The sequence below is a fragment of the Lygodium microphyllum genome, chromosome 5 (genome assembly GCF_053477565.2).
Source record: "Lygodium microphyllum isolate KBCC chromosome 5, Lygodium_microphyllum_v1.1.10, whole genome shotgun sequence".
Classification (NCBI taxonomy): domain Eukaryota; kingdom Viridiplantae; phylum Streptophyta; class Polypodiopsida; order Schizaeales; family Lygodiaceae; genus Lygodium; species Lygodium microphyllum.
This window is the reverse complement of record NC_141139.1, coordinates 127689231-127713209: the sequence shown is the minus strand read 5'-3', so window position 1 is coordinate 127713209 and position 23979 is coordinate 127689231. Positions and strand designations below refer to the sequence as shown.

Below are 23979 nucleotides of genomic sequence, written 5' to 3'. Positions count from 1 at the left end.
GAACATGGAATTGATTTTGATGAAATTTTTTCTCCTGTAGTTAAAATGACTACTTTGCGAATCATTTTGGGCTTGGTTGCATCTAAAGATATGGAACTCATACAGATGGATGTAAAGACAGCCTTCTTACATGGTGATTTGTATGAGGGGATCTATATGCAGTAGCTTGAGGGTTTTGTTACAAAGGGAAGAGAGCACATGTCATGTAAACTCAAGAGGAGTTTATATGGTTTGAAATAAGTATCATGAGAATGGTATAAAAAATTTGATATATTTATATAATCTCAGGGATTCCATAGATCTTAAGTTGATCACTGCTTATACACAAATAAGGTAGCAGATGATAGCCTTATTCTCTTGGTTTTATATGTGAATGACATGCTAATTGTAGATAGGGATGTTCATGCCTTGGAATCCTTGAAGCAAATCTTACATAATAGCTTTGATATGAAGGATCTTGGTGAGGCCAATCATATTCTTGGCATGTGTATACTCAAGGACAAATCGAAGGATCTTCTTTATTTGTCATACCAGGAGTATGTTACTAAGATTTTGCAGTATTTCAATATGGAGGGGGAAAAAGCCTTTGGTGTACCGTTACCTCCATATGTGAAACTTAATATAGATGACAACCCTACATTTGATGATGGAAAGGTTGAGATGGCCAAGATTCCTTATGCCTCAATCATTGGTAGCTTGATATATGCTATGTTTGCTACATGTCGTGACATTGCATTTGTGGTGGGAGTGGTTAGCAGATACATGGCATATCCTGGCAAAAAGCATTGGAAAGCAGTGAAGGGTATCATTAGATACCTTAAGGGTACAAAAAATTTGTGTATCTGCTTTGGAAAGCAGAAGTCATTTGTTGTTGGCTTCATGGATGCAGACTATGCTGGTCATCTTGACTACAGGAAGTCTACTTCAAGATATGTGTTTACATTCATAGGGGAAGTAGTCTCTTGGATATTTCGGTTGCAAAAGTGTTTTGCATTGTCCAATACTGAGGCAGAGTATGTGGCTGCCACTGAGGCATGCAAAGAGACTTTATGGCTTTCACGTCTAGTGAGAAAGCTTGGTATTACAGAGGTTTCTATCCTCCATTGTGACAGTCGGAGTGCTATCGTGCTAGTATGAAATCCTATCTTTTATGCAAAGACAAAGCACATACAGGTGAAGTATCGTTTTATCAGGGATGTCCTTGACAGCAAGAGCATTGAGCTGGTTAAGGTACATTTAGATGATAACCCTGCAAACCTTCTCACAAGTATATCAAGGTCAAGCTCGTATACACAAAGGATTAATGCTTTGAAGTATAGGCTAGATCTACCAGAACAAACAATTACAATCAACAAGATGTCACGATCATGAAATGTTTGTACTATGTGTATACGTAGATTGAAAGGTTAAAATGTATATATCTTTGCATGGAAAAGTTGTATGCAGATTTCAACATTATTTTTGTAATACTCATAATGAGCTTTTAGAAGCCTTGGATTGGTCTAAAAATGCTAGTTCTTAAAAATATGGATGACAATCTAAAAATAGCAAGTTTATATTCTGGCAATGCTTACTAAATTTGGTTATTTTTATTCTTGATAGTACTCATCGCAAAAAGAAAGGCCATAGAGAATAAATATACTTGTTACACAAGCTTCCGAGTGTCCTTTCACTTGTTACACCTCATGACGTGTAGCTGGGGACACTTGTCTTGTGCTACTCCACTTTCCCTTTTTACATTAGCTCTCCTCTTTTCCCTATAAGGAGAGCTTAATTTGCTTCATTCTACTTTAGTTTTCTTGACTATAAACTCTTGTCTTCTATTTCTCCACCATCAAATACTTCCATATTTCCTCTTCTTTCAGTGTTGTTTTATGAGACAACAAACTTGTGAATTCATTACAACCTTTCCTTCTCGAGCTCTTCTTCCATTTGTAAAACAAGAACCAAGTTTTATCAATGTATTGCTGATCAACAATGTATTGCCGATTTTTCCTCTTTCTACTCACATCTTGTAAAGAAGTCTTTTGTTTTTATAGCATAGTAAGTGATACATGTGTGCATGTACATGTTTTCATGATCTTGTGAGAGTCAGAACTACTTCTCACTCTTTGGTTGATTATAAACTGAGCTCTTGGACTTGGGTCGAGCAAAAACAAATTTCTTTTTTTTTGGGGGGGGGCGGGGGTTTCCCAATCTTCAACCCTCAATCTTGTCTCCGTTACTTCTACAGTTCCATGGCAAAATGCGGGAAAATTTGGAGCAGTGCACAAAAGGTTTCTACAAATTATGAATTTAATTATTTAACTAAAAAGTTGACAAAATGAAGGAAAAGTTGGAGCAATGCACAAAAGATGTTGGGTGCTGATTGTGTTGTCTACCAAGTTGACAATTATGTGTACTCTTGTGGTGATGCTGTCTATGATGCTGGCAATGCTATTTTCCAGCTTGGTGATGCTGTTCTAGAATAGGTGATGTCAGTTGCAGAGTGGGCGATGACTGTTTTGGTACAAGTGATGTTGCCCAAGGCTGGGTGATGCAGACTTGGAGTTTGAGTGGCTCTGGAGCTGGTATGTACTTTTTTGCCTAGTTTTCTACTTTTCTATTGTGATTCGTAGTATCTAGGGGAGGTCTACTGCAAGAGACTTCATTAGAGAGAATAAGTGGCAAGATATTGTGTCAGGCAGGCTGGTCTTCTTAGGCCTTGGAAGATTCATAGCCGTTTTTCTTAGATCTGGTATTCTTGGTCGGAGTTGTTGGGCGAGACTTAGTGGGTGCAATTGGAGCATTGCAGATTTGTGAGCAGCTGTACTGGATTTTGCCTGCTGAGGGCTGAGTTTGGAAAGCCAGTGATCAAGGATTTCTTACTAACACTTGTATTGGTAATCTAATAATGATAAAAAGTTCCTGCAAGGGATACTAGATATTGAGGCCATCTTTCATTGTGTCCAAGTGCAGGAGCATTCTAGCTCGAGTGATTGGGTTGTCCTTTTGCTGATGGATTTCTTTTTTCCAGCTTAAATGCTTGCAAATCGGCCTTCATTGCCCTTTGTTGCATTGAAGGCCAGCTTCAGAGAGAGGGAAGACCACCAAACTGGTGCTGACATGCCATCAGGCAAATAGATTCTATGGCCAACACTTCATTCAATGAATCATTTTAGTCATGTTTTGATGTGCAAAGGTCATCCTTTTTTGTTGAGGAGGTTCAAAGGATGATGTTCCTTTTTGTCAATGGTGCATGCGGATATTTCTTTGTTGTTAAGTAGCCATGAGTTTGATTTTGTGCAAGTAACCTAGTACATCCTAGTGCCGATTATAATTAGAGGTTGTGAGAAGCAAATAGGCAGAAGGGTTCAATAGCATGGAAATGAGAAGCATTTTTGATATGTGAAAAATGGGAATATTTCATAGATGTCACTTATAGCCAGCTTTTTGGAGCAAAATCATGAATTTTGTTACATGTCATTTGTGGTAACTTCTATCCTCCTCGTTATGGTGACACATGTATATTGAAGCAACTTTCTTCTTCTGCATGTATTAGAAGGAATGACTTTTGCTTCACTTTTTTGGGCAAAGGGTATGTTTTGAATTCGTCCTTTGCTTGTGCTCGCTCTTTGAAATATCTGATTTTGCTCCTTTTTTTGTTGATGATTAGGAGCACTCAATGATTTTTCTCTTCTGTTTTATATAATTGGTTTTCACTCTATGGCATTTTAGGTAGCCGTTGCATATTGAAAATGGACCATCATTGCGTTTGGGTGGTGAATTGTGTTGGAGCTTGTAACTACAAATTCTTTTTACTATTTTTGGTGAGTTTTTAATCTTTGGCGTTATGTTTTATAATAGCTGATCATTGATGTTATTTCACAATAAATACATGTGGGTACAGATGTTTGACAGTTTGAAGCATTTGCGGGTGGGAAAATGAAAATTCTTGGCAATGCATGTGCATGCATATTTTTGGCATTTTGAACCCCTTTGGGGTGGGAAACTTAAATTTCTTGAAAATCTTTATAACTTTGAAACTTGGATACTTAGACTACATCAAATAAGTGTTGGAATTATTGGGGGAGACTTACCTTACCATGGTCACAATTCCTCCTCCTTCTTACCCTTTTCTTTGCCTCTTACTTTAGTCAGAATGTAATTCAAGCATGATTATAAAACTTTTTTATGTTTCTTAGTAGCTGAAGAACCTCTTCTAAGAAAGACCCTTTGCCCAGCTAGCAAGGCCATCTCTTGTGAATTAGAATTGTCCAAGCATTGAAGAATCTACTCATCTGTCGATTTTTTCTGCAGTTGCATTTTTTCCACATCTATGTAAGTGTTGCAGCTAGGATCTAGGCTATGTAAAGAAATGGTATGGCAAACACAGGAATGCAAAAGTGTAAACACTGGGAACACAATCTGTACAATGCTGAAATGTTAATGAATAAATAACGAGTATGAAGATGATACAATCAATGGGCCCTGAACCTTTTGTGTCTCTAGGACCGGGGTGGAGGTGGCTAAAAGAGAGGGTGTTGCAGTGTGTCCTACTTGAACGGATCCAAAAATGCAGCAGCAGTCTGATGATGACCTCTGAATGATGTGGCAGCAGTGAGGGAAACTGATCAGCAGCAAAAAGTAGATAGGAATAATGACGTCAGCAGCTGTAAATGCTCCAGTAGGTGGGCGACCAGCAGGGCAGTCTGATGAGACAGAAAAGGCAGCTGTCCCAGTGCGGAGGTGACCACCAGCGGCTAAATGTAGATTACCCGATGGAGTTGGCAGCAGCAGGAGGTGTGGCCCATACTGGGTGGCCTGGGCAGCAACCAAATGCAGGTAAATCTGATGATGTGGCAGCTGGACTGATCAGCAAAGAGGTCGCCAATGGAGAGGGAACTTGTATGCAGCAGGATTGCCAGTAGAACCAGCAATCACAGCTGTAAAGAAGCTGTAAAAAGTTTACAGTACAGGTGGCCTGAGTGAACAGCTGCAATAGATAGCAGGGCAGCACTTGAAGAAGGCTTCACAAACTGACAATGTCCTCCAGAAGGGGTATGTGCAGCAATGATAGATTGAGAGACCTGCTAGCTGGCTGGAATGAACAAATGAGGATGCACAAACACACGAGTCCTAGTTGGGGGTGTATTTGTCCTACTGTAAAAAATAAAGCCATTTATTTATGGTAATTTAGCATTAATTACTTTTTGGGGCTATTTTAATGACACTAAATTAGTGGTTAATGCACCATAATTATGTTTGAGTGCAAACCCTAATATTAGTGGCTCAATAGGCTACTCTTTTGGTTTCACATTGTTGGATCACATGGATTTGAGGAAGGTTAGATATGGAGTTGAAGGAAGTGGAGTAGCAGAAGCTAGAATAGGGTTTCCTCTCTTTTTTTTGTTGAGATACCAAAGTCATTAGTTCATTGTATTGCATTAATTCCTATTTTGGTTTCCATTTACAGTTCCAAAAAGGCTTTATTTGTATCATCTATTAGTATCTAGGTATCACAAAGACATGAAATTTTATTGCTTTGCTCAACATTTGATTAGAAGTTAATTAAATGTGCTAATATGACTTGCACACGTGAGGTGCAAGTTAATTATTTCACAATGTGGGACCTAATCATAGTTGCATTCGTACTACATACGGACTAGTTCGTTCCATACGGTTCGTACCGTACTGTATGATACGTATCCGTATCATTTCATACAAAAAAACATGCTATTTTTGGCTTATGAAGACTAGAGGACACAATATCTTCCAACTCCTGAGCCTTATGTTTATTATTATAATTTCAAGTCTCTCTCACTCACTCTCTCTCTCCCAACTTCCCAGATGGGTATGCAATTCCAAGAGCATCCCTCCCCTCCCCCCCCTCCCCCCCAAACTGCAAAGCCTTTCTCACTCTCTTTCATACACACACACACACATACAAAAGAATGAAGAGTCTCTTTGTCCATCCACCCTACACTTTGCTTTGTTCTATGATGTGTTACATATACACTCCTATCTGTTTTCTAGTAGCGTGTTATGCATGAGGTTTTATCTTGTTACCCTCATGCATTCATCCTATTAACTCAAATGACATTGCTATTTTAGCTCTAAACATGTGTTCTATTATCTATAATCCAAAATAACTAAGTTTTTGTTTTTGTTTTTTTTCATACTAATATCGTATCGTACCTTATAAAATCATAAGGTACCAATTAGTACTGTATTTTATCGTACCGTATCCTACCGTACTTGACAACCTTGGATCCAAGGCCTTGAAATATCAGTTGATGCCAAAGGCAAAAGTTGTAATAAGTTATGGTTGATAGGTGATAGGTATTTGGTGTTAGATTTTGGCCTAGACCAAATTGGCCACTAATGTCAGTAATGACATTAGAGACTAGGCATTAATTAATTAATTAATGCTAGTCTTAGGGCTAATAATTGCTTAAGGATACTTGGAAGAAAAATTGGCCTAGACAATTTAATGATTGATTGGTGAAATTAATTTTTTGAGCACTAAAATAATTATTAAATTAATTTTGAGAATTAATATTTTGAAAATAAATTCTAAGCTTGGATAGTTTAGGAAGCTAGGATTAGAAGGTTGTCACTTGGCAAAACTTGCCCATGCAAGTGGAAAAAACATTTTTGGGACTAGTGGAAGTCTATTCCAGCCATTGTGAGTGAGAAAGAGCTTGCTAGATAGCAAGGAGATGCAACTGATATGATTTGTAGACCCCAAGGCTCAGTCCTAAAGTAGGTAACAACAGTTTGGAGCCCTCTAGGTGTAGGTGACAACAACTCAAGGTCCTCTTGGTACAAGTGATAGTATACAGGGGGGCAGCTGTCTTTTAGGTAGTTCTAAGTTGTAGGTGATAGTTTCCATGGCTGTTTGAGCAAGGCAGTAACAAATTTTCAGCCCTTCTCACAATGAAACTCTGAAATTGTTCTTTCTACTATGAAGAAATGCTCTAAATGTAGAAAACACAAGACCAATCGTATGACAAAGCATAGACTAATAAACATAGAATACAGTTAGGGTTAGGGTAACTCAAAGATAGTGAACACAATGAATAATGAAGTGAATGACTATTGAATATATAGTGGTCATGTAGCAAATACATTATGTAGTACATATTGAACCTTGACTTATCATATCTTTCGGATTAAGACTGAGGTTATGAGCTGGAGAGTGTGTTGTACTCCGAATGGATCTTAAAATGCAATAAGACAGCCTCTATGTGTCAAATAACAGCAAACGTAGCTAGAGAGGTTGGATTTGATGTAGATAGCTAGTGAGAGAGACCAGAAAAACGTAGGTACATGAGGAGAGAAAAACTGGGCGATAGCTAGAAACAATGGACTACTGTGTAGGAAGTGTAGGCGACGGTTGGAGGAGAGAGAAACTCAGCAAACACAAATTTTGGATGATGGCGACAGTGTTAGACTAATGGCGACAGCTCTAGATGATGACGTTAGCAGCAAATACAGGGTGCAAATTGCAAGCGATAGCTCAGGATACCAGGCGATAGCTTCAAGATATAGGTGACAGCTCATAAGTGGAGTTGGAGATTGGAATTAGGCTCCAGATTGTAGCAGATAGCAATGGGAAGCTTTGGCCACGATGTCCTTCGCGAATGGGATATGGGTAAGAGAGAGATGACTCTTGAAACCATCGAAAACGAGATTGAGGGATAGTGGTGGGTTGAATGCCTATTTATAGAAAGTTTCAGGCATCCAAATTAGGGTTTTACATGTGGAACACAGTAACTCTCTAGGATCGCGTTTCTTTTTAAAATAAGAAGATTTCTTTATGAATTAGGTATGTTTTGGGATTGTTTAAGTCAGACTAATGCAATTTTAGCTCAACATCTACAACATTCTCTCTCATTGTACAACGATCTCTCAAGTTAGGAAAATCCAACCATTTGAGTCATTAGAGGTGTACGTATTGGAAAATCATAGCTGTAAACTTGATTTTACAGTAGAAATCAAGGTTTAACAGTCACCTCAGGATGAGTGCTTAAAATTGAGAGCCTAGGACTTGAATTTTAACAGCTGAAATTATAGAATTTCAAGGAGATTCAGGAGGCCAGCTAGCATATAAGAGATTTGAGGCTTAATTTGCCTTTGAAGGAGTAGGGTGAAGGCCAACCCCCTAGTAAATCAAGGGGCAAATTGATTGAAGGCTTGCTGGTCATTTATGATAGCAAGAGGCACTTGGATTAGTGGAGGAGGTTGAAAAATGCTAGTTGTACTCTATCCATTTGCAGTACAAGTTAAAGAAATACCACGAGGAATGCCAAGTTTTGGAGCTATCAGGCTTTTCAATGTCCAAGATTGGTAACATTTGCATTTTCAGTTTATGTGAATTTATGCTTGCTATAATTAGTGTTAAATCAAGTTACTACCACCCTATTTGAGGACAAAGGTTGGTGTCACTAGGCACCACCTAGATAGTTGGGGTACTGCCCTATATGATTGAGTTTCTCATATGTCTATAAATAGAATACGGGCATTCATCCATCTTCACTTCTCACTTACTCTCTCATTCATTCTTATTATAGTATCTCGAAATGCCGTTTCAGCAGCGTCGAAACGGTCCCCGGCCGTTTCGGACCGGAACGGAAATGGCAGACTGCTGTTTTGTGATTCTACGGCTCGTTTCGGAGCTGGTTATCTAGCGTCGGATCATGATTCCAGTCATTCTCCTTCTCGATTTGCGTGCGTGGCACACTCCAGCAGCTCTCATATCCTCCTTCTCGGACCTCCAGCTCCCACCTCCTTTTCCTTTTTTTCTTTTCCTTCTCCTTCTCCTTCTTCTCCTTTCCCTTTCTTCTTTTTTCTCTTTCTTCTTTCTTCTTTTTTCTTTCTTTTTCTCCTTCTCCTTTTTCTTCTCCTCCTCCTTTTTCTTCTCCTCCTCCTTTAATCCATTACCTAGGTCGTAAAGGCTAATCATATCATGGCGCTGTACCCATATTGGAGGCACCTCACTTCAATCAAGGGATACGAGAGTTCCGGCGGATCAAAGAAGTGGCGGTGCAACTATTGTGAATTGGAGAAATCAGGGAGTATAACACGTGTGAAAGACCACGTGGCATGCGTTCCCAACAAAGATATCGAGCCTTGTGCAAATGTACCGGCAGAAGTAACAGTAAGTTTCCATCTTTGGCGTTGAAAGCGTACGGGTATTGAGCTAAAAGAGGATCAATCCTCTCATCCAATACCACATCGAGCTAATGAAACACAAGTGGGACAAAGAGAGGCTAGTGGGCCTAGTGGTGCTAGTCAAATTGGAGGTGCTAGTGACCCATTAAAAAGAAGCGCATGCATATCCGTATTGGGTCCAAGTGTAAAAAGGACCCCGTTGCCATCTTCTAGTGGTGGTGGGCAAAAGGGCTCCTTGCATGGTGCAAGTGTCCATGCAAGACTTCAGAGACAGACAATTGTGGAGGCAACTAGGGAACTCACACGCTTATTTATTCGGTGTGCTATCCCTTTCAATATGGCCACTACATATCAATGGAAGAAGACAATCAGGGCAGTAAGCCGCATAGGGTGTAAGTGGAAAGGCCCATCCACAGATGCATTATACATACAAGAGCTTCAAAAGGAGAAAGCATCCATAGAGGCTCAATTGGAGCCCTTGAAGGAGACATGGGTAAAATATGGATGAACAATATTATGCAATGGATGGTTAGATATTGCCAAAGGAATGTTTACAATGTTTTGGTGTCTTCATGTAAAGGCACCATGTTCATTAAGACCATCGATGCCTCTGTCTCAAGTCTTACCATCACAAGAGCTTTTATTTGGGAGTACATGCGACATGTCATCATGGACGTAGGAGTTCAAAATGTGGTGCGTGTGGTGACAGATAATGGAAGCAATTGTGTGTCTATGGGACGTATGCTTGAGAATGAGTTTCCTAGCATAGTATGGACTCCATGTGTATCCCATTGCTTTGACTTGCTTATTGAAGATATTGGGCAAATATCTTAGGTGGATAATATTTTCAAGATGGCAACAAGCATGGTAAGATTTGTGAAGAAGAGGCCATCTGTTACAAGCATCTTTCGAGTCAATAGTAGACTTGAGCTATTGAAGCTCTCCACCACTAGATTTGCTTATATATTTATTATATTGGAGAGGTTGATACGGGTTTGTCCAAATTTGATACAGACCATTGCATGCCAAGAATGACTCACAGATAGTGAGAGAGTCTCCAAAGGCTCTTACTTTCAGGTGCAATATTTTAAATGAGAGTTGGTGGGTTGAGGTAGAGGCATCGGTGAAAAGTCTTATTTTTATTTACACTCTATTGCGCATCATTGATATGGAGGGGAGTACTTTGGGGCTTCTATATGAGTATATGTATAAAATTAGCGAGGCCTTTCTTTGCAACAACTTTTTGCCCCAAGACAAGTAAGTTTTTGTTTAACTTTTACACATGTAATTATTTGGTATTAACGACTCCTTGATGATTGATCATTATTCTAACTTCTAAGTTTTTAACTTATTTTATCTATAGGGTTGATGAGATTTGTGCAATGTGGAATGCACGATGGGATTGGTTTCATAAACCAATCCATACTGTCGCACATATATTGCATTCCCTTTGACATAGCGAGGAGCAGTATACTAGTGAGAAGTTAGAGGAGGGCTTTATGGAATACATGAGGTGCCTCACAGGGGATGATATAGATATGATGAAAAGAGTAGAGGATGATCTGTTGGCATTCGGCAATCATTTTCTTTATTTTGGCTGACCTACAGCCAGGCTTTGAGAGACACAACTTCAACTTGTGGGAGAAATACGGCAATTGTGCTCCTACTTTGGTATGTGACTGGTGACTTTTATATTTTGAATCTTGATTATCTAATGCATTATGCAACCGAGGTGACAAGTTCTATAATCTATTGCCCACTCAAATGTTGATTTTGCATCATACATATTAGCAATTGCCAATTACTTATCCTCAATCTCTTAAATTTGAATAGAAATGCATTGCCATTCGGGTTCTCTCGCAAGATTGTAGTTTAGGTCTTGCTGAGAGAAACTGGAGCACATGGGTCCTCTTCCACACCAAAAAGAGAAACAAGCTGACAACTGCCCAGCTGGAGCGTTTAGTGTTTTGCCATTGCAATCTCTAGCTTGTTGAAAGAACCGCTTTGTCCCTTGAGCCTTCATAGGTAAATTAGAATGATTAGTATTATGTATAATTAACTTTTTAACCTCGAGTCCTTGACACTTGACATTGCTAATTTGCTTGGAAGTTGGATTGTAAATTGTGATATGTATGAACATTGAACATATTGAATCTCCTCTCATATGATATATCTTTGTCCCGTTCACCTTTACAAGTGAATGTTGACAAGTTTGATATAGAGAAGGTGCGTAACATTCCATAGATACCACAGGAGGAGCGGGATATCTACTCCATACTCTATGAGGAGCTATCGACACCGATGCATAAAACTTTGGTTTTTCCCGTTTTCGTTTCCCCCGTTTCCGAAACTCCCCCATTCTATGATTCTCATCATTCGCCTATCACATTTTCAGTCCAGCGATTGCGCCGCGATGCTGTCGAGCAGAGGTACATTGATTCGGGTCATAATGCTGTTGTATCTCTGGCTTGAGAACAGGGCGTGCACCATCTTTGCCTGCAGTTGAATTTCTTGGTTGGGGATGTCCGCCAGGCTAATACCGTCATTGGTGTGAACCTTCACTTTATCCATCCCCAACATGGCATAGACGTCTCTTTTTGGCTTCCTTTTCACCTTATTTGGCAGCCCCATCCCTGCTTTGGTTGATATCTCAGTTTGTAGTGTTGTCTAGTTGATCATGACACTATACTAACCAACAACTTTATTTTGGAGGTCTTCTTTACAACGTCCTTCCTAGATTGGTACAATCGATCATCTTCATCATTATTGTGTGTTTCTAGCTCTTATTGCCCCCTAGCAACCAAGTGATAGTTCTTCCCAGCCATTGACCACTTTATGGAGGCTATGTATACCACAGATTTAGGTCATCTATAGCAAGTTTCACCCTCTTTATAAGCCCTACATTATATACCTACATGTTTGTGTTTTCTTCACTCGTGACGGGATTGCCTAGTAGTTGTTTGTGTGCAACCACTTACATGGAGAGATCTTTATCAACATTCTCGTGCTTTTTTTTGCAATTCATTGCCCATGTCTTGACAATAGCTGCAACCATCATCTTGGAGGGATTTCTACATATCCTTCACCTTCGACAACTCTTGAAAGCTATGCTTCGCTCTCCCTACTATTTCATATTCTAATGTCTACTCCAACATTCCATTGCTAGGAGAGTGTGCCTTACTCCCTTCATAGATTAGCTCTCTTGCTCCCCATCGATAGGTTTGATTGAAGGACTATGTTTTGCTCCATTCATAGTGTAGATCCCTTCTAGATGCTACTGACTTATCAGCTAGGACAATGTAGTCATCTTTGAGCTTCGCCTCATTGTATCTATGTGATTCATTCAACATAATTTAGTGTTTATCATTTTCATTTTTCTTCTATGTTTTGAGTTTTCTTTGTCACAATGTTTGCCATACATTGTTTATGCATGGAAACCCTACTGTTTCTTGACACCTTTCTCCCTCCTTCCCTCCCTCCCTCCCTCTCTCTCTCTCTCTCTCTCTCTCTCATGGAGTAACATGGGTTTATCAAAGGACGGAATATTTCGGATAGTATTCTCAATGTATAGATGGCAATGGATTATTCGGCATATACAAATCACAATATAGTAATGGTTCAATTGGACTTGCAGAAAGCTTTTGATCATTTGGATATAACACACTATTAGCTAGGGCCATAACTCATTTGCATTGGTGATACTCAATGGAGGTGTTATGGAGCGGCTCTCAGATTCTGGACGTGTTAGACAAGGGTAGTCGATAGATAGGTGAGTAATGTGACATGGAGGTAAGGCATTTACCAATGGCACGCGCTAGGATAGGTGTGGTGACGATGATAGAGGGAGTGTTAGAGTACATGGTGGTGATATGAGGTCAATGTAGGCTTGGACGATGTGTTAGAAGGTAGCAATAATGCTTGATGTGGAGATTGGAGGGGCATGCGTAGAAAATTCTAGTAGTCAAACTAGGCGGGCATGCACTAGAGTTGCATGCAGAAAGGTGCAAGGCATCCGATGCCCTGATGACCTCCCCAAATATTTCCTTGTCCTTGGGATGCTCTCAAGTGCAGATACCTCCTCTTTTAATTGCTGAATGTTTGCTGTAATTTCAGTCCTTATGAGTTGCCCTTCTTTCAATACCTATTTTCTTATCTTCGTAATCTCAGTTTTGAGTTGTTTTGCCTCTAGTGAAAGCATTGCTTTTGCTTGCTTCAATGCCTCTATCTCCATCTTCATGTACAACTATTCCTTTTTCATATGTTCAATCTCCCCTGTGTTTGTAGCTTCTTTGTAAGTGTTCGTTTGGTGGTTGTAGCGATCTTGTCGATGGTCTTCTTGTACTCCGGAGCTTTGTCTTTGCACCATTTTTCCAATTTGTAGATTTTATCATCCATTCTGTTGTATAGTCTGTTGTCCTGTCTTGGTTGGGTCCTCATCTCAGCAAGTTATTCTAATTGACATATTGCATGATTGAAATTGCAAGGTGTGGTGAGAGAGAGGTGTGTCGAGGATGGGGGCCACGTGTATTGGGGCAAGGTAGGATCATCTAGGATGAAGTGAGGGTGGGGTTAGGTTTGGTGAGAGGGTCCGGTTGGGGGGGTTGTGGGATTGGGGTGGGTTGGAAGGGCAAGGGTGGGGGGGTCATGGGTTGAGGGGTCAAGGGCTAGGGGGGGAGAGGATTGGGTGGGGTTAGGGATGGGACTTGAGTGGATTGGGAGGGTAGGGCCCAGGGGTGTGAGAGTGTGCAACAGAAGAAGGAACAGGAATAGAGCAAGAGAAAGGGAGCAACTTTGCAAGAAAAGAATAGAAATTTGCATTGAACAAGGGAAGAATGTTGAATACAAGAAGAGGCTGATCAGTCCTTGCATGCATCCCACAACATCAGTGAGGGCACCGGATTAGGCTGATGATGAAGGCAACATAAGAGATAGAGGAGAATACTGAAGTTAGGTTGTGCACCTGCCAAGTGAAAGACAAAAGGATGAAGATGACCAGCCAATTGAAGGCTATGAATTGCCTAAATTCCAAAATGCTGACGGACTTGCACTTGGGGGCCCAAAATATGGGCCGATTGCATTAAATGCGTTGCAATATGTTGATGTGGCACTACATGGTAGAATAAAATCCTCATAGGGATCGACAATGTCCAGTAGGTAATGATAGACTAGAAAATGCAGACATTGCCAATGAAATACATGGAGAAACCTGATTGGAGGAGGAAATGCATAGAAAGGCAATGAAATGGTTGCTCTAGAATGAGCTATCTCCTTCATTAAAACAAGTGATAGACATGTAAGAGCTTCTAAAGTCCTCGTTTGATTCAAACGGAGACTCAGAGGCAGGAGATGACAAAGCATGATAGTTATGATTGCAAATATCCCCTCTCCGATCTTGGATGTGGTGGAAGGCCAAAGAAGAAATGGATCTTGGGGTGGCAAGAGGAATGCCATTGTTGACGAAGTCCATTGATGTAGATTGTTGATGAAGAAGTTGCTCCTGATCTTGGGAAGTTGCCTTTGAAACATTAGAGGCCAGGTAATCCACAGTCGCATCACTAGGATCGTCTCCCTCTAAAAGGGATGGGGGGTATGAGGGAACCACACGAGAAGGGGGTGGGGAATGGGAAGGAACTTGTGGAAGAGATGGTGCACAAGTGGGAACGGGTGCAGTGATAGACAACTGCCTTGGAGGACCTTGCATAAGAGAAAGGGAATAGAGCCTCTAAAGCCCACTCTCCTCCCAACCTGTCGCTAAAATAGCTCTTGAAGAAGAGTCAATAAACATGGTATCAATTCTAGTCAGGCCATAAATTGAGAGTAGTGGAAAGCCCAAGTTTGGAACATGTAGAACTTTTGAAAGGGAGAGTGAGGTACGGTCTGGCAATAATGGCAAAGTGCCAACACCACTAATAGACATGGAACAAATGTCACCAATAGTGACTAAACCCTTAGATGGACGAAGATTGTGTAGTAAATCTCCTCATGGAGTTGGATGACTTGAAGCACCATTGTCAATGAGCCAAGGGATCTTGAAAGATGAGTTAACCATGGAAAAAGGCTCCTCCAACACATGGATACAAAGGGACACAGACTCATGGGTAACAACTGGTGTAGAGGTAGAGGAAGGCTCGGATGATTTAGCTTCGTTGTTCGCTCCCAGAGGAAGGTGAGGGTACTTCTTCCAATATTTTTTCTATGGATGAGTTTCCTTCCCATAGTATGGATATATAGGCTCCTTCAAATTGGAGTCGGAGCTTGAAGAACTCTCCTATTTGACAAGTAGCTCATTCTAGAGCAACCATTTGATTGCCTTTCTGTGCATTTTCTTTCTCTAGTCAAGTTTCTTTGTGTATTTTCTAAGCATTTTCTACATCTTCCCAGTCTACCAACACCTATAGTCCATCCTTGTCGAGATTTTATTCTGCCCTATAGTGCCATGTCAGTTGCAATTGCATTTAATGCAATTAGCCATATTTTGGGTCCCTAATTGCAAGTCGGCAAACATTTTGGGGTCTAGGTTATTTATAGCCTTGGGTTGGTTGGTCATCTTCATCCTTTTATCTTCCACTTGGCAGGTGCACACTTGGACTTCAGTATTCTCATCCATTTGTAGTGCTGCCTTCATCATCAACTTGATTTGGTACCCTCACTGACATTGTGGGCTACATGCAGGACTAATCAATCTCTTCTTGTATTCAACATTCTTCCCATGTTTTGTTCGGATTTCTTTTCTTTTTTTCTTGTAGAGTTGTTCTCTTTCTCTATCTTTGTCATGTTCCTTCTTCCATTGCACTCTCTCAAATGGTATTAGAGCCTAACAAGAGGACAGACTGGAGATTGTTGTAGATTTGACCACCCCAAGCTGAAATGCAAGTGTTTTTATTTGCGTTTGCTACAAACATAGCATCCTCTACATCAGGTGACTGCTTCTGGTTGTAGGTGAGAGCACTTCTAAAACTAGCCTTCCTTCTTGGAAAGGGTGGTAATTCCTTGATTAAGCACTTAATTACAACAATTAGCAAATGAACATAACTTAAAATACACAAATTACCTTAATAATCTCGGACATTGGACACCGTGTTGGCCCCAAAGCTGGCAGCCCTTTCGGTATTTTATTAACTTGATTGCTAATGGAACGAGTACAAGTTGAGATTTACAATCTCTTTTGCTGTTCCAAAAGCCTCTTTGCTATAACAACAATCAACAATCAATTTGGGCCAATTGCCCGCCGCCCCCCTTGATTTTTCACTTAGGACTTGCACGAATGGAAACTCCAGCTGGCCAAATGCTGCCCCAAATTACAATGAATGGGTTGGGATCTGAATTCCTTGATAATTATACAAATTTCAGGTGTTGAATTTAGTATACAATGCCTTCACCAATTGGCACCGGTCTTGAGATGGCTATCAAATCCTAATTTCTGCAGAAATTTAGGGTTTACTGTAGAGATCTCTCTGATGTCCACAAATTTGGCTGATATCTCCTCAAAACGACTGAGAAATGTTGAGATCTCTTGAGAATGGATTGGAGAAGGTGAGAGAAAGCCAAGATGAGAGAGAACTTTGATTTTCTTTGTGAGAAAACCCTAAATTCTGCCTACTGCATGCTCCAACCTGCATTTAATGCAGTCATCTACTACCAGACACCTCTAAAATGCTATCATGTGATCAACAATGCTGTTGCCAACCCCTGGAAGGTGGCTCCTTGCTGTCTCTACCTATTGACGCCCCCAAATGGCTTTCTTTTGTAGCAAATTGTTGTTCTCTGATTAGAAAATGGACCAACAGTTCTCTATCTCTTTCTCTCCCAAGCTATGAACTAACTGAATGGCTGAGACCCAACCCCCAAAAACGTTTTCTCAGTTTGCATGGGCATTTTTGTCGAGTGACAGCCTTCTAAACCCATTTCTCAACATTATCCAGCCATTTAATTAATTTTCAAAATTAAATAATCTTGAAAATTAATTTCAGTCATTTTGACCTTGCCCAAAATTAAATGTGCCCATCCATAATTAAATTGGCTTGGCCATTTGCAAGAAAATGATGGTTAGTTGACCAAAATGAGTTGGATTGGTCCCCAATCTCTGTTGGCCCTTAGATTGGCATTAATTAATTAATTAATTCCAGGCCCTAGTATCAATATTGACATTTATTGGCCAAATAACCGCCCTAGGGTCAAAATTGACATCAACTGACCCCCAAAGCCTAGGTGGCATAACTTATCACAACTTTTGCCTTTGACACCCATTGCATTCTCAGGGTCCTTGGCTTGTTCGTATGAAATAGCTGTCATGTGCATCACATGTGTTAAACAACCTTGCACATTTGATTAATAACTTAATCAAATGTTATCAACAAGATTAAAGCATCTCAAAATTTCACGTCCCCGTGATAGACCTCCCCTTTGGAATCCTTGCAATTGTCCTCGATTGCATTGCATTGTGCCAAAGGAAAAGCATATTGCACTGGAATTTCCATAAGGCATCACAATCACAATATTGTAGTGTTGTCCAACCATGCTACATACCCCAAACCTATAGAAGATTTCCAGCCACCATACGCACAACATAAAATTAAAAATCAATCTAGAGCTGTTGCTAGAAACTCATTGGATGTATCCATAACTCATGTTTCTCAACTATTTTGACTATCAACCGTAAAAAAACATTAATTCAGCATAAAGCATGGCTGAAATTATCAGCTAGCCAAATGAAATTAAAGTCAACAACAATAATAATGTGATCCCAAATTGATCACAAATTGATAGGTATAACTAATGCAAAAACTTATGCTAAATTGATCCCAAAAGTGACCATAAATGGTTCTCAAATTGATAAAAACTAGACTGAAATTGATCCCAAAAATGAGTCAAAAGCTCATGTCCAATTGATCATAAAACTGATGCATAAGTATAGTTTCAATGCACGGGTAAAACTCATACTCATTTGTATACATCCCACAATGACTAGTACACTAAGTAGTGACCTCATGGCAAACATACTGTTAGCACAATACCTTGGTTGTATGCTAAATACATCCGAGATCCACTACATACAAGAGCTGTCCACAAGTGGCGAAGTGGAAGTGCTACCTTTCCCTTGAGAATTAGGAAATACTTTGGACCCCTGCTTTGTTGAACCTCATTGAGCTTGAACTAAAGTCGGCTCTAACTGAAAGGCATCTAGATAAAGCTGCAACAACTGAGGATGATTTGCTAAGTCATCCTCTTCCATCCATTTGGCATCCGTTGGTGAATAATTCTGAAATTTCACCAAGTATTACCTGGAAATTTTACCTTTGACCTTTCTTTTCTTATATGAGAAAATTTGCTCAGGTACCAAAATCTCATCCCGCTTGTCAACCTCTGGCTGAATTTCAGCAAGCATATCCTCTGGCACATCACCATCAAAAGGCCTTACAAACTGACATGAAAGGCATTGTGTATTCGCCAATGTGGAGGTAATTTCAGTCGATATGCCACATCACTGATCTTTTCCAATAGTTGGAAAGGCCCATAGTATCTCACACTTAACTTCGGATACAATCTTTCTTCTCCTTTCATATTTTTCAACCTTGCGTTTTCAAAATGCAACAGTACATAATCGGTCTCTGCAAACTACAAAGCACGTCTATGATGATCAATTGCCCTCTTTTGCTTTTCTTGTGATCTCTTAAGTGCATACTTTATCTTTGCATAGGCTGTATCCAAGTTTTTTACATAGCAATCAGCCTCAAAGATCTTATCCTTAGTTTGCAATCAGGTGCCTCGGGCCCACCAAATCAAGGGATTGAGTGGTTTCCTGGCAATGAAACCATGAAACCAACCTGCCTTCTTGGAAAGGGTGGTAATCTTCTAATTAAGCACTTAATTACAACAATCAACAAATGAACATAACTTAAAATGTTCAAATTAGCTTCATAATCTTGGACATTGTATATCTTGTTGGCCCGAAAACTGACGCCCCTTTTAGTATTTCTTTAACTTGATTGCTTATGGAATGAGTACAAGTTGAGATTTACCTAGGACCAATTGTCCCTTGATTTTTCACCTAGGACTTGCACGAATGGAACCTCGAACATTGGCCAAATACTACCCCAAATTACAATGAATGGCTTGGCATTTGAATTCCTTGACAACTACACAAATTTCAGGTGTTAAATTTAGTACACTACACCTTCACTATTTGACACGGGTCCTGAGGTGGCTGTCAAACCCTAATTTCTGCAAAAACTTAGGTTTACAGCAGAGATATCTCTACTATCCACCAAATTTGGTTGAGATCTACTCAAAATGGTTGAGAAATGCTGAGATCTTCTGATGAGAATGGATTGGAGAAGGTGAGAGAAAGCCAAGATGAGAGAGAAATCTGATTTTCTTCATAAGAAAACCCTAAATTCTGTCTGCTGCCTGCTCCAACCTACATTGAATGTAGTCACTGACTGCTAGATACCTCCAAAATGTTGTTACCTGATCAACAATGCTATTGCCAGCCATTGGAAGGTGTCTCCTTGCTGTCCCCTGCCTATTGAGGCCCCTAGATAGCTGTCTTCTATAGCAAATTGTTGTTCTCTAATAAAAAAATGGACCAACAGCTCTCTCTCTCTCTCTCTCTCTCTCCCTCTCCTAAGCTATAAAGTAACTGAATGGCTGAGACTCAGCTCCCAAAGATGTTTTCTTAGTTTGCATGGGCATTTCTGCCAAGTGGCAATCTTCTAAATCCATTTTTCAACATTATCTAGCCATTGAATTAATTTTCAAAATTAAGTAATCTTGAAATCTAATTCCAACCCTTGTTATCCTGCCCAAAATTAAATGTGCCTCCTCATTATCATGGTTGGTAAATAGCTTCTTGGGAAGCTTCATCCTCTCTTTCCTACTAGTAATCTCTTAAACCTTCATTGATAGTACCCATAATAATGGGATTCTTTTTGTTATTTTTGACCATAGGTGATGATTTGTCTTGAGTATACAATAGCAATAAAACTTAAGTATCTTGAGCTAGGCCATTTGCAACCTGGAGTGGCTCCCAACCTTTGTTGACCCTTAGACTAGCATTACTTAATTAATTAATGCTAGTCTCTAGTATCATCACTGATACTTATTGACCAAATAACTATCCTAGGGTCAAAACTGACACCCCAAAGCCCAGCTGGTATAACTTATCACAACTTTTGCCTTTGACACCCACTACATCCTTGGGGTCCTTGTCCTGTTACCATGAAATAATTGCCATGTGTATCACATGTGCTAAACAATCTTGCACATTTGATTAATAACTTAATCAAATGTTATCAGTAAGATTAAAGCACCTAAAAATTTCACATCTTCGTTACAACTTCTACCCTAGACAACAAGGTTTCTGGATAGGCGGCAGTATATCTTGGCTACGTGGGGCATCTACACAATGGTTGTAGTAGCTGATTTCTCCTGTCTATTTTTGGGGTTAGTGGGTGTCTTACAAGATATTGAAGATGTCTTATAACCAGTTTCGAGGCTTTGATGGTTCAAAGCAGGAGTATTGTGATCAGTTCTTCAAACGACAACGAGATTATTGTGAAGAGCGTATGGAGATACCACACGACAATGATTGTGAAGAAAGATGGAGGTTACCTAGCCGGTTTGTACAGGATCCCTCTCCTCCTTGCTCTCTCTATGTTTCACGGAAGGCCCATTCTACTAACCTCAAAACACTACCTATGGCAAACTTTATACAGGCACCCGTACTCCCTTCTTCGTCCAAAGAACATCGGCTTGATGGTTTAAACTATTCGCTTTGGTCATATAAGGTGGAGTGTATCCTTGATAACTTCAATCGTTGGGAGTTTAGTACCCATCCTATTTCCTGTCTAGTGGAAGATCCCACACTGGGATCATCAATGGATGAGGATAGATACTCCCAAATTAGGATTCCACTGAACTCTCTTGAACCGCTCCCCGTTTTAGGGTTTTCATTAAATTAAGCTTGTTTTGGGGCTGTTTAAGTGGCTAATCAGCATGGAATGCGTTTCTTAGCTCAACAAAAGGGTGCTGATAAAAATTTGCATGTTTATGAGAAAGAGTTGTAATTCATGCTCTTTCCACTTGGAAACACTATTTGCTAGGGGCCGATTTTGTTGTACAAACAGATCATCAAACTTTGTGATATTTTCTCACTCAGACTAAGCTGTCTGAGAAGCATATGTGATGGGCCAACTTTTTATCTATGTTTCACTTTCAAATAGTGCACATGGAGGATAAAAAGAATATTGTGTGCAATGCATTGTCTAGGAAACCATAGGTTTCAATAGTGTCTATAGCATATCATCATGAGTTGGATGAGGTGAAGACAATATATCCAAGGGATGAGGACTTTGCTAGAGTCTTATGATTTGTTCTTAGATGGTGAACACCGTGAGTACTGTATTGTTAGAGAGAGCTTTCTTATGATGCATAGTTGATTGTGTCCTACAAAGTAGCTAAGGGCGAATGTTATGGTTGAAAGTCATGCATCTCTGTATGCAGGGCATCGTGGCATTGATACTACGGTGAAAGTAGTTGAGACTTCCTTTTATTGGCCAACTTTGATGCGTGATGTAGATCACTTTGTGTGCACATGCATTGTATGTCAAAAGGTCAAGTTTGACCTACAAAAGGCACCACATTTGTTATGACCCTTGCTTATTCTTGATAGACCATGTTACAACATAGCTGTGGATTTTATCTTTGATCTTCCTGCGAAGGGCACATCCAGCAGAAGATAAAGGGTGACTATGAGCTGCGATGTGCTCTAGTGGGTGTATGGGCAGTAGTGGAGAGAAGGGGGAAGAGTGTCGGAGGAAGAGGGGTGCAGAATGATTGAAGTGGTGTGTTGGTGGTTGAGGAATGAATGAAGTGACTGCCTATTTATAGGCATAAGTTGTCTAGGGTGGCACACCACTATATGTACACCAGCTCTTTTTGGGGCTATCAGTGCGAAACTCTAACTGAAGTGTGTAAATTGAAGAAGTGGTTTCTCAACACCCTCTCTTAGGCCCAAATGGGAAAGAAGAAATAGGAGCAAAGAGAGAGAAGAAGATGTAGAGGATCTTGGAGATCCAAGATTTCCACCTGAAAGGTAACTTGTAGTAAGGAATAGTAGTCAGGATGAATTGTAGAACTTGACTCCACCTCAAGAGAGAATCCACTAGCTCCATAAGTCCATGGTGGAAGGAATTCGAAGCCCTTGTTACCAAGTCGCAGTTGAATCTCGAAGGCCCCAATCTAGACGGTACTTGAAGATCCAAGGTATCAATAGAGAAATGATTGCTCGAATATAGCCATCCCCAAAGAGTAAGTGGTGGGGATGAACTTCATGATGAGTGGGTGCCTCCCTTGAGGGTGGAGATGCAAGCCCCCCTTTGAAGCCGAAGAAGAAATAAAAGCTCCCTTTGAATCCGCCTTTGCAAGAGATAGGGAATATAAAAACTCATGGATCATGGATTTTGAATCATCGAATGATGAAGGAAGTGCCGTTGGTTGTATTGAAGAAGGTATTTGGGGTATCAACGAGGACGAAGAACTCTGAGAGGTGGTCTCTTAAACCTGAGTAGTCAAGGGTGGGGAAAGGTGAGGTTGAGGCAGAGCTAAGGGTGGGCAACAGTCACTGTCTCTCAGTGGGGAGGACTGCGGAGCCGAACTAATGGAAGGTGTTGAAGAGTCACTGTCTTGTGAAGGAGCGGATTGTCGAGGGGACAGTCTCCACCAATCACTGTCTTGTGGTGGAGCATATTGCAGAAGCGTGGGTTGTCGAGGTGGCATTCCTAAAACCCTAGAAGAAGTAGAAGAACCTCCGTAGTGCATTGTGGCGGTCGTGAGGAGGCCATGGTACCAATTGATCCTCTTGTGGCTTGAAAGGGCTTAGTGCACATTGGATGCATCTTATTGCCTTGCGCATAAAAATATGAAAGCTAGTGTAGAATAAATTCTATGGCCTAGAAGGGAGAGGTGGCACAACGAGTGCCTAGGGGTAGACACAGATACTCTGGCGGTGTGGGAAGCAAAGGTACATGTTGGCAAGCATCGGTAGGGATTCTAGTGATGCTGAAAGAGAAACAAATACCCAATGGTCTGTTCATTTGCTTGTGGAGAAGTCATAGCATCGGAGTATCAACGTGTAAAAGAGAGGTTGGGTGGGAGAGGAAGAGAAGGGTATCTTTGTCTCTTGGTGAAACAATGGAAATGAAGGGGGAAATCATTGGGTGATGGCGAATCCGCAACTTGTTTTTGCCTTCTCTGATGCAAAGGATCTTTGTGGCTCACTAAGCACCTTTGGTTTTAATACCATGCCAGAAAAATGACAAAGAGAAGAAGACTTTGGTACCATGTTAAAAAATAACAAAGAGACTAGAGACGCAATAGGGTTTGCGGGAGAAACAAAGTGTGTATGGCAAACATTGAGAGAGAAGGGAAACTCACAAACACAAGAAGAATACGGTGATGATACACTATGTCATGCTATGAGAGGAAAAGCTGATATAGTGGAGCCAAAGCTCAAAAGATAATTGCATTGTTGTGTTTGAATTAGGTGGTAGTACCTGTGGGAATCTGCAGAGTGAAGGGAGCAAAACACAATCCTCTGGCAGTGGGCTATTGAAGTAATTACTTGAAGGTGAAGGACAGCTATTGAGGGAGCGAACTGTAGTCCTTTGATGCCATCAACAATAAAGAAGATAACCACCAGTTGTCGAGGGAGCGAACAACAATCCTTAGATATCGGGGAGATGAGCCAAGGCAGCAAAATGCCAGATGAATGACGATGCTTGAGACCTAGAAGTTGCAAATGGAGATGCCTAGAGTGATGGGCTG

The 23979-nt window shown here is 40.5% G+C and overlaps 1 protein-coding gene across 1 annotated transcript in view; it reads left to right on the top strand.

Annotated features, from left to right (window-relative positions):
* Positions 1–23979, top strand: part of LOC148036384 (DHHC-type zinc finger family protein) — a 129425-nt gene that overhangs the window by 66408 nt on the left and 39038 nt on the right. The window contains exon 3 of the mRNA XM_087678381.1: positions 3718–3809. Within this exon, the coding sequence (XP_087534507.1) occupies positions 3718–3809 (92 nt within the window). The remainder of the gene's footprint in view (positions 1–3717; positions 3810–23979) is intronic.